The following is a 12236-nucleotide window of genomic DNA, read 5'->3' on the forward strand; positions in this document are numbered from 1 at the left end:
GTTTCAGCTTTAGCATCATTCCTTCCAAAGAAATCCCAGGGCTGATCTGCTTCAGAATGGACTGGTTGGAACTCCTTACAGTCCAAGGTACTCTCAAGAGTTTTCTCCAACACCATAGTTCAAAAGCATCAATTCTTCGGTGCTCAGCTTTCTTCACAGTCCAACTCTCACATCCATACATGACCACAGGAAAAATGATAGCCTTGACTAGACGGACCTTTGTTGGCAAAGTAATGTCTCTGCTTTTCAATATGCTATCTAGGTTGGTCATAACTTTGCTTCCAAGGAGTAAGCATCTTTTAATTTCATGGCTGCAGTCACCATTGCAGTGATTTTGGAGCCCCCAAAAATAAAGTCTGACACTGTTTCCACTGTTTCCCCATCTATTTCCCATGAAGTGATGGGACCAGATGCCATGATCTTAGTTTTCTGAATGTTGAGCTTTAAGCCAACTTTTTCACTCTCCACTCTGACTTTCATCAAGAGGCTTTTGAGTTCCTCTTCACTTTCTGCCATAAGGTTGGTGTCATCTGCATATCTCAGGTTATTGATATTTCTCCTGGCAATCTTGATTTCAGCTTGTGCTTCTTCCAGTCCAGCGTTTCTCACGATGTACTCTGCATAGAAGTTAAATAAGCAGGGTGACAATATACAGCCTTGACGTACTCCTTTTCCTACTTGGAACCAGTCTGCTGTTCCATGTCCAGTTCTAACTGTTGCTTCCTGACCTGTATACTAATTTCTCAAGAGACAGGTCAGGTGGTCTGGTATTTCCATCTCTTTCAGAATTTTCCACAGTTTCTTGTGATCCACACAGTCAAAGGCTTTGGCATAGTCAATAAATCAGAAACAGATGTTTTTCTGGAACTCTCTTACTTTTTCAATGATCCAGCAGATGTTGGCAATTTGATCTCTGGTTCCTCTGCCTTTTCTAAAATGAGCTTGAACATCAGGAAGTTCACGGTTCACATATTGCTGAAGCCTGGCTTGGAGAATTTTGAGCGTTACTTTACTAGTGTGTGAGATGAGTGCAATTGTGCGGTAGTTTGAGCATTCTTTGGCATTGCCTTTCTTTGGGATTGGAATGAAAACTGACCTTTTCCAGTCCTGTGGCCACTGCTGAGTTTTCCTAATTTGCTGGCATATTGAGGGCAGCACTTTCACAGCATCATCTTTCAGGATTTGGAATAGCTAAACTGGAATTCCATCACCTCCACTAGCTTTGTTAGCAGTGATGCTTTCTAAGGCCCACTTAACTTCACATTCCAGGATGTCTGGCTCTAGGTGAGTGATCACACCATCGTGATTATCTGGGTTGTGAAGATCTTTTTTGTACAGTTCTTCTGTGTATTCTTGCCATCTCTTCTTAATATCTCCTGCTTCTGTTAGGTCCATACCATTTCTGTCCTTTATTGAGCCCATCTTTGCATGAAATGTTCCTTTGGTATCTCTGATTTTCTTGAAGAGATCTCTAGTTTTTCCCATTCTGTTGTTTTCCTTTATTTCTTTGCATCAATTGCTGAAGAAGGCTTTCTTATCTCTTCTTGCTATTCTTTGGAACTCTGCATTCAGATGTTTATATCTTTCCTTTTCTCCTTTGCTTTTCACTTCTCTTCTTTTCACAGCTATTTGTAAGGCCTCCCCAGACAGCCATTTTGCTTTTTTGCATTTCTTTTCCATGGGGATGGTCTTGATCCCTGTCTCCTGTACAATGTCACGAACCTCATTCCACAGTTCATCAGGCACTCTATCTATCAGATCTAGTCCCTTAAATCTATTTCTCACTTCCCCTGTATAATCATAAGGGATTTGATTTAGGTCATACTTGAATGGTCTAGTGATTTTCCCTACTTTCTTCAATATAAGTCTGAATTTGGCAATAAGGATTTCATGGTCTGAGCCACAGTCAGCTCCTGGTCTTGTTTTTGCTGACTGTATAGAGCTTCTCCATCTTTGACTGCAAAGAATATAATCAATCTGATTTCGGTGTTGACCATCTGGTGATGTCCATGTGTAAAGTCTTCTCTTGTGTTGTTGGAAGAGGGTGTTTGTTATGACCAGTGCATTTTCCTGGCAAAACCCTATTAGCTTTTGCCCCTCTTCATTCTGTACTCCAAGGCCAAATTTGCCTGTTACTCCAGGTGTTTCCTGACTTCCTACTTTTGCATTCCAGTCCCCTAGAATGAAAAGGACATCTTTATTGTATGTTAGTTCTAAAAGGTCTTGTAGGTCTTCATAACCATTCAACTTCAGCTTCTTCAGCATTACTGGTTGGGGCATAGACTTGGATTACTGTGATATTGAATGGTTTGCCTTGGAAACAGAGATCATTCTGTCATTTTTGAGATTGCATCCAAGTACTGCATTTTGGACTCTTTTGTTGACCATGATGGCCACTCCATTTCTTCTGAGGGATTCCTGCCCGCAATAGTAGATATAATGGTCATCTGAGTTAAATTCACCCATTTCAGTTCGCTGATTCCTAGAATGTCGACGTTCACTCTTGCCATCTCTTGTTTGATCACTTCCAATTTGCCTTGATTCATGGACCTGACATTCCAGGTTCCTATGCAACACTGCTCTTTACAGCCTTGGATCTTGCTTCTATCACCAGTCACATCCAAAGCTGGGTATTCTTTTTGCTTTGGCTCCATCCCTTCATTCTTTCTGGAGTTATTTCTCCACTGATCTCCAGTAGCATACTGGGCACCTACTGACCTGGGTAGTTTCTCTTTCAGTATCCTATCATTTTGCCTTTTCATCCTGTTCCTGGGGTTCCCCAGGCAAGAATACGTAGGGAACGCAGGCTGAGAGACAATGACTAATGACTGATTTATAGTCAGTTGAATCCAAACTTCCCAAGGAGCAAATGCCTACACCAGGCTTACTTCAATTGGAGCAAAAATAAACAAAAAGTTAAGAATAATGTGTATCGCTTGGAAGAAACACATTAATTTTAGGAATACCTTCCTTTGCTGAAAAGTATTAAAAAACCAGTCTTTGTCCAAATTTTTAAAAAATGACTACTAATGTGTCCACACACTCTGGGTATCTTATCAGATGCATGAAATGCCTCCTTGCTTCTAGATAATTCTGTATTTACTATCCATCTCCCCCACATGTGTGATGGCAAACTAACTTTTATGACTTTACTCCTCATTATGTGGAAGTCTAAGCATTAATGCAGTCTTTTTTTTTTTTACAGGAAACAGGGGCAAATTCATACTGAAAAATGTATTACTATTTCATTTTAATAGGTCTCACTTATGGTTGAGAAGTTATAAATTGATCAAAATATTTATTTAAAATACATCATAAAATTAATGAAAAGGATAGAAATGACTTACTGTTCCTTACTATCACTCAAAATTTTGTGTTCAGAAAGATGTCTGAATTGTGTAAAGTACAAACGGAACAGAGAACAAAAATTAAAAAGCTGTCTTTGAGAGATGAGTGACTGGAGGAAAACTCGGTGACACGCATAAGCTAATACCCAAAGAGGAAGGAGGGGGCACTGACAGGGCAGCCAATGGCATTTACTTTTGAAAACAGATGTTCTTAATTGAAAATAACTATGTCATAACTCACCTCTGCATGCTTCAGCTTCAGTGTTTTATGCATTTCCCGGAAACGACTGTAACGCCTGAACACGGTCCACGTCTCATCCAGGACAGTGATCTATTCACGGGGAAAAGCGAAACAAACCAGCGTTAATTAGAGGAAAAGGCGACTCAGTTTCTTTAAAATAATTTACAAATTATCAAAAAGTGATTAGCATGTAAATTTCTCCAGAAGTGAAAACATTAATCTAGCGACACAAATCAGCCTTATAAATAATAACTGTGCTCTGCTGACGCATGCATCTCTGCTTCCCAAATCTTGTTATGAGCAGCATGTGCCCCTGTAAAGTGAACGACAGAGTCTCCTCTTCAGGGCTTATCAGAAGTTCCCTCAACTCTCCACGTGGGGCACAGAGAGGAAACCTCACAGCGGAACCTCTCTCTTACAGTGCTGTGCCCACACAGAACGTTTACACTCTTACATAAAATGTGGTGTCGGTTCCAGATGCCACCACCATGCACAAGAGAGAAGCAGCAGCAAAGAAAAGGAGAGGGATGAAAAGAAGGAAGGGATGTGGGGCAAAGGAGGAGAAAGTGGAGGACAAAGAGAAAAATGAAAAAAGAAAAAACTGTCTGCGTCTCAGTGATCATTAGCATCAAAACCCACACTATAATCTGCTTTGTTTTGGAGGAAGACTTCTCAGTCCAGCCTCTAACCAGCAGTGGAACTTACTGTTCCTGCTGGATGATGTGTCCCGTGGACACTCTGGCATCCATTAATCATACATCAAGGTCACAGGGACCTGAAGAAGCTGGGAGACACCACCAACCTCTGTGGTCACACTTGAGTCATCAATTCCCATCTCATTCACACCACTGCTCCAGACCCATGTCCCCAGCTGGGAGACAACTCTTCTTTAGATGTCCCACACCAACTTCAAGGTCAGCTTGTCTGAAACAAGCCCACCCATTCTCCCTGGTCTGAACTCTGCTTCATCTCAGTGCCTGTCACTACCAGCCACCGAGCCACGCCAGACGGATGCTGGTCCAGCTGCCCCACACACCACAGTCAGACAAGCCCCGGTTCCCGCGCCTTCCTCGGGGTTCTACCTTCTCACCCTTTGCCACCACCGCCGGCTCACTCTGCACCACCAGGTCCCATGTGGCCTTGGCCAAGCCTCCCACAGTGTCCCCACCCAGCTGCCCCTCCAATCCCTTCCCTGTACCACTGACAGGGGAGCTTTCTAACACTTGAATCTGATCATTCTACCTCCACCCGTAAGTCCCCTAGAAGCCTCCGGCTGCTCCTGGAAAAAGACCCACATTTTAGACCCGTGCCCCTCCGACAGCCTCTGCCCGCAGGTGTGTTAACTGCACACTCTTTGCCATGATGGCCTCTGTGGGGGCCACACTCCTGAACCAGAAACCTCACCCCATGCCTGAGAGGAACACTCTCCTCAGGCTGGCGATTCAGCCCGATTCGCCCACATGTAAACTCCAGGGGGTGAGCAGGGACGTCAGGGATCAGCAAACCACTGGGATCGGCAGGGGGAGGACACCCATGCAGAGCCCTCGGGAGGAGGGGCGAGCCTTGAGTTCGCTCATTTCCCCCAAGTGCCGAATGAGATGATCTGGGGTTGTACAAGGATGTACGTTTCAGAACGTTCATCATGTGGCTCTAGATTCATCATTTACAACAAAGCTTCAATTGTGGCAGCTTTCTTCCTGTTTCCTTTTAAAAGATATTTAAATAAGGGAAAGAAAAAAGATAAGTATGTTAACAAAAAAGCATTTAGCAAAAATGGTACCAATGTCACCTAAAGTTGGGAAATACTGCCCCTGGGAGCTCAGCTGGGGGCCTTCTCCCCGGCTCTTTCTTCTCAACAGGCCCCACTGGGCACAATCAGCAAGCTGGGGGAGGGCTTCCTTAGAGCAGGAACAAAGCCATTCGCCACCCTGGCTGCACACAGACCAGGTGGGCGTGATACTGCCTGCTTGCCAAGAAAGCCCAGGAATTAATGGAACCACACCTGTGACCTGGGAGCCATAAGACGCAGGATGCTCACGGGGAGACCCTTCTGTCCTGGAACTCTGGAATCTACAGAAAGTTGCGGAGGAAGCCTGGGTGCCCCTCCTCCCTCAGATGCTAATGCTCCCTGGATCTCTGAGTGCTTCCACTGTTCCTCTTCAACTCACAGTCAATCATCTGCAAAGTCCCCCCATCCCCAGCCTCTTTCAGGAACATCCCCTTCACCTTCCCTCTAACTGGTCACCAGGGGACCCCTCCCCCTGCAGCCCTCTCAAGTAGGGACTGTGTTCTCCCCACACTCCGCATCCCATCGTCCCAGGAGGTCGGTGGACGCTCTTGTGCTTCCATCCAACTTTTACACCCCTACTCCTCTGCCCTCTCTGAACGCCCCCACGTGAAGACCGTGCCTTCAGATCTTACCGTTAACCCATCCTTCTCACAGGCAATTCACCTCACTTGCGTCCCCAGCTCCTTGAACATCTTGGGTTTTGCTCACAGCCATCTGCTCCCAGGCTACAGAACTCCTGCCATGAATCTTGGTAATTAAATCAATGATAGATGATCCCTCCAATGCCCTGACCTCCTGTTCTTTGACTTCTGTCCTGGTTCCTTCCTCACCCAACGGGAAAACCACAGGCAATCGTTAAAACCATCCCCTTACATTCAAACCCAAATCTCTTAGTCCTGCTCTTGAAATTCCCTCAACTAAGCTAAACTACAGCCTTGATTAAATCCGACTGTGTTTACTCCTGGCCTGCAGCTGCCTAGCAGGATGGGGCTGTGGGAACACACACCACCAAACGGCCGCCTGGTCCTATTTCAGTCACAGTCACCATCCTGAAGTCAGCCAGGATGTCTCCCACCAGTTAGTCACACACATTTCCCAACTCCATCCACTCTCCCACTCTCTCGGATGAGAGTTTTCTAAACAGTTTACTCCATCTTTCTCCTTGAGCCTTCATCACCTCCACTGCCCCCTGCCCTTCATGCCTTTCTCAACACAGCAGCCAAAGCGATCTTGTTAAAAACTGCTCGATGGAGCCACTTCTTTGCTCAAATAGGACATCCTCTCAAGGAGTACCATCTCGTTCAGGGCACAAGTTCAAGTTCTTCTGCTGACCTCAAGGACCTTTACAATCTGTCTCCTCCCTGGCCTTGTGACTGCACTCTCCCTCACTCACTTTACCTTCCTTGCTTTTCTGGAATCCATCAAACATGCTACACGGTAAATGTGGCCTCAGGAAGTACATGTGTGATTTTTCCTTTTTCTGGAATGTTCTTTCCATATGACTAGCTCCAGCATATCCTTCAAGTCTTTGCTTAAAAGCTCACTTTCTCAGTGATGCCTCCTCTGGATATACCACCGCACCCCACCACCCCTTATTCCCCATCTCCACAATACTTACTCCTCGTATTTTTGTACTAAGCACGTCTTCCTACCTAACATGGTACAGTCATACCTTCAAGATACTGTGGGTTGGGTTCCACAGTAAAGTCTATATTGCATTAAAGTCAGTCACATGACTAAACAGACATGCCTTCAAACAAGACATGGATGGCCAACAAACACATGAAAAGATGCTCAACATCACTAATTTTTAGAGAAATGCAAATCAAAACCACTATGAGGTTATCACCTCACACTGGTCAGAATGGCCATCATCAAAAATCTACAAACAATGAATACTGGAGAGGGTATGAGGAAAAGGAAACCCTCTTGCACTATTTGTGGGAAGGTAAATTACTGCACCCACTATGGAGAACAGTATGGAGTTACCTTTAAAGACTAAAAATAGAACTCCTGTATGATCCAGCGGTCCCACACCTGGGCATATATCCTGAGAAAACCTTAATTCAAAAATCCACCAATGTTCACTGCAACACTGTTTACAACAGCCAGGACATGGAGGCAACCTAAATACCCATGAACAGATGAATGTATAAAGAAGATGTGGTACAACTGCACAATGGAATATTACTCAGCCATAATAAGGAACGAAGTTGGGTCATTTATAGAGACATGGATGGACCTAGAGTCTGTTATACAGAGTGAAGAAAGTCAGAAAGAGAAAACCAAATAGCATACTTTAATGCATATATATGGAATGTGTGAACCTATTTGCAGGGCAGGAATTAGAGAGCAGACCTGTGGACATGGGGGTGTGGAGGGGAAGGTGGGACAAATTGAGAGAGTAGCCTCACATGTATATACTACCATGTGTAAAATACATAGTCAGTGGGAAGCTGCTGTCTACACAGCACAAGGAGCTCAGCTTGGTGCTCTGTGGTGACCTAGAGGGGTGGGAATGGGGGTGGGCAGGAGGCAGGTCCAAGAGGATGGGGATAAATATATATGCACATAGCTGATTCACTTCATTGTACAGGAGAAACTAACACAATATTGTAAAGCAATTATATTCCAGTTTAAAAAAAGGGGAGTCACACAAGTTTTTAGTTTCTCAATACATATAAAAGTTACATTTATATTACACTGCAGTCTATTAAATGCACAATATATTACGTCCAAGAAAACAAAGTACATACCTTAATTATAAATAATTTACTGCTGAAAAATGCTAACCTTCATCAGATGACTTAAAAGTTGCCACAAACCTTCCATGTAACAGAACAAAACAAAAAACCCTCAGTATCTAGGAAGGGCAATAAAACGAGATGTGCCTGTATACATTTACTTGGACGTCTCGCTTCTGGCTCTCTTCCCTGCTGGAGTAAGCCCCAGGAGAGCTGGGATTTCTAGCTGCTCTTCACTGCACCTGAGAAACGTACCCGATGCAGCGTGAGCACCCTGAGGAAGAGCTGGAGGGCAGAGCCTCAGGATGGGCTGATCTCAAACGTCCTCAGGCTCAGCAGCAATGAGTCAGCAGGGCCTGTGTGCTTAAGAGACGGCCTTAAGCCCAATCGGGATCGGGATGTGGATGTGGATAACTGGACACCAGCTTGCGTGACTCTGGCCTGCAGCCTCTTCCTCCTCGTTGACTTCACAGCTCATTAAGTCAGACTGTATTTTGAAATCTCTAACTAATGAAACAGCTACTTCAAATCTACCTCCTAATTTGGGTTTCATTCCTCCTTTCCACAGTGGCCCCAGAACAAGGCCTTTCTAAGGGACAGAAGTTTCTCTAACAACTTGCATGTACCAGATCCTCAGGAGGACAGGCACAGATGAGTGATTCCCCGGGCAGCAGAATCAGGGTGTTTGGTACAAGATGACAAGACAGCAAGAGAACATAAAATCCCCGGGAGAGCCCCCCAACCCAAAGCACCTAATGCACATCCTTCTGCTTCTTGGTATCAGCCCCCAGGGCTCACAACGGGAGGCGGGCGCTGCCATGGCGGGCTGTGGAGCTTGGGGGGAGACTGAGGAAGACACTCGCTCACACCCTGATCAGATCACGTGTCACAGGACATTAATTGCAGCATTAATCTTTGCCTAATCAATTTACATAACCAACAGTAATTACATCGACACCTGTCTCTCTGTCCTACAAGACGTAAGCCCTCTAAGAGAACGGGCCTTTGGCAGTAGCTGGGACGGCGGCAGAGGGGCTCTCACTGGAGAGTACATCATTGAGCTACTAGTATGTGTTGGCGCCAGCTCAGATGCTGCTGGTTTTCCGAGTGATGTCCTTAACGGTTATTCTGCTTGGCGAAGAAGGTAAGGCTCCACTATCTTGGCTCCATTAACTCTCTTCTGGTGGGTTCTCTGAGGTTTCTCTGAATCAAAGACTATTTTCATTAGTCACACAATAGTATCTTTTCTGTTTGTTTTCTCTGTACTGAGCCTAGGGTGCATTCCCTATGTATTTGTAACCCAAGTTTATACTGAGGCATACAGAGATTTCTGAACTCTTTACCCTTGAGGTTTTCACCTGAATCCAAGTTAACACAGGGATTACAAAGGTTCAAGCTTCCTGCTTTGTACATAAAACACTTAAATCTCCCCCTTATCTATCAACATGTAAACAAGATGTGGACAGTGGCAGTGAGTGAAGACCACTGTGAGCACCATGGAAACGGTGGCCACCTCCCCGTAGGAAAAAGGCCAAATCCCTTTCCTGTGATGGGGACGCCTTCACGCCTAGAGCTGGGTAAACAACTGCCTGTGGAGTTCAGGGAAACCCAACAGAAGGGAGAAACAGCCATTAAAGCCCTATTTTGCCCCAAATTAAAACTGGGCCTGGGGTGAGGCGCTGACGCAGAGAGGAGGGACAGATGAGCAGCATAGCAAACATATCAGGTCAAAACACGCAACTATTCTCTTCCACGCCGAGAACACTGGGCATAGATGCTGCATGTCTTTGAGGAGCCAACTCATTACTTCTCTCTCATTGAACAGGTCTGCAGATACAAATCCATCTTTTCTGGGCCATAAAATGATCAAGCGCAACTTAAACACCATAAATGTGTCTACAAGATGAACTGCGCTCACTTATGAACAATTCTCAATTGAGTGCTTTCCACAAATTTATGTTATATACATATTTTGCTGGTTTAGGGATTGTCAGTTTCAGGACCTGTCACCAGTATTTATTTGCTTGTGTATATCTATCTGTGTAAGAGGAGAATCAACAGTTTTTCATTCAAAGAAAAATACTCTAACTGGCCCCAAGTAAATAAGCAGTTACTCACAGAGGTCTCCTCAGGAATATTTGTCTTTAAATAACGTTTGGAGGAGCTGCATCAAGTATATACAAATGAAACTCCCTGTATTCAGTAACAGTTCACAGGAAATGGTCTAATACCACCCTACTATATACTAAAACAAGTTTTATTAGATTTCTGAAAAATAGAGTCTTATGCAGTAACGTAACTATGAACATGCTTGACGAAACACGAACATATTACAAATATTTGAATCTGTGTAACAGCAAGCATTAATACATTAATTAAATTCTCCTCAAACACCAAACAGAACTGCCCAGGAAGTGGGAGGAGAAGCCAGATCCCGTTAATCACAGTCGGTCACGTGGGCCTCCTCACCCTGGTCCGCCTCTAGGACGGCCTAGGCTTTCCAAGAACACACGGCCCAGTGTGCTGGGATTTCCAACGGGGATGCTCAACCCACGTGTGCTGCATCTGGTATCTGCCTCTGCTGTGATGCCCCAGCCTCCCACGGTCTCCCAGCCCTTCTCCTCCTCTGATCACTCACCGAGAGCCCAGGCCGAACTCCAGGTCACTCTTCCTGCCCCGAACTCTCTGGCTCCCTAGACCTTCTGGTGGAGCCCCATCAGAGATCCCCTTCCCTCCTGTGTGCTGCCCAGCACTGCTGCAGACAGTCCCACAGCCCCTCCACAGAAAGGCAGGAAACACTGACACTAAACTCTGCACTCCAGTACTCTCGGGCTTCCCTTGTGGCCCAGCCGGTAGATAATTCGCCTGCAATGTGGGAGACCTGGGTTCAACCCCTCGGTTGGGAAGATCCCATGGAGAAGGGAAAGGCTACCCATTTCAGTATTCTGTCCTGGAGAATTCCACGGAGTATAGTCCACAGGGTCCCAAAGAGTCGGACACGACTGAGCGACTTTCATGTCTTAACTCTGCAGTCACTTCTACTAAATCTTTCTAAATTACACTTTCTGTGAAGAAAATTTCTAAATGTTCTACATTTTCAATTTTCACAGACAATGATATTTTTCTGAGATGACTAGGGTCACCCAAGCCCAGCTTCTGAGCAGTTGCTTCACCCATCTAAGAAAGATGCTGTTGCTACTGTCTTTCCCCCTCCCTCCAGTTTCCCTTCATCAGCCTCCTAGGCTTCCACCTGAAAGCAGGTACCCCCCAGTGCCGACCTCACGCAGTACTACTTCCTGTTAGCAAAGCGTCATCTGAGCTCATCTGGGCTTGTCCCAGCGCCCTGCTCCCCATCTCACTCCCACGTGGGAACAGAAAACCTAAGTTTTCCCGGGTGCCCTTCACGACCCCCCCCTGCTCTGTACTCTTCTTTCTCCCACTTCACTGACCTTAGAGGATGTGAACTGATTATTCAGCTCTTCTGTTCCTCAATGTCTTGATACTTCTAGTACGCTCTTAAAAAAAAAGTGTCACAGGTACCAAATAAATACTTCTTAAATAATAAGTGGAGGAGTAATAAAGACAGTGGAGCCCAAAGTCTCTTCGTTACACACTTTGCTGTGATTTCCCCATTCCCTTTTTCTATCTTGAACTGTGGGCAGTAGAATGATCTGCAGCTCAGGCCTTCTCTGATTTACCTATACATGTCTAAAGCTTTTGGACAACAGGTACTGGACGAGATAAGAAAGTAAAGAATCATAAAAAAAAAAAATGTCATTCACCAGATTCCTTCAGAGAGAGGAGCCTTGGTTTAGTGATAAACGATTTGGGAGTAAGAATGAACACAGGTAGGTGAGAAAGAACTAAAACAAAACACATCAAGAAACAAGAGGTGGTCTCTGAACTGCCTTTAAACGGTGGGTTCTATTAACCGAGGAGACTTTTGTTTCTGAACATCATGTCCCCAGCTATGCAGGCAGGCATGGGGATATAGGCCAAGGAAGGGGGTTGGAGCTGACACCCCCACCCTTAGCAGGGGGGCGGGCAGCAGCTGGCGCTCCCAGGGGCCATCTAGGAAAGTGGGGACACTGGTACTTTGCAGAGAACCTAACTGT

At 45.3% G+C, this 12236-nt stretch overlaps 1 protein-coding gene across 5 annotated transcripts in view; it reads right to left on the reverse strand.

Annotated features, from left to right (window-relative positions):
* KIF16B (kinesin family member 16B) overlaps positions 1-12236 on the reverse strand; it is a 309240-nt gene that overhangs the window by 55148 nt on the left and 241856 nt on the right. For all 5 annotated transcript variants that reach the window (XM_025000913.2, XM_025000912.2, XM_059892889.1 and 2 more), the window contains one exon: positions 3589-3678. In XM_025000913.2, the coding sequence (XP_024856681.1) occupies positions 3589-3678 (90 nt within the window). The remainder of the gene's footprint in view (positions 1-3588; positions 3679-12236) is intronic.

Source organism: Bos taurus, chromosome 13, assembly GCF_002263795.3.
Source record: "Bos taurus isolate L1 Dominette 01449 registration number 42190680 breed Hereford chromosome 13, ARS-UCD2.0, whole genome shotgun sequence".
NCBI lineage: Eukaryota > Metazoa > Chordata > Mammalia > Artiodactyla > Bovidae > Bos > Bos taurus.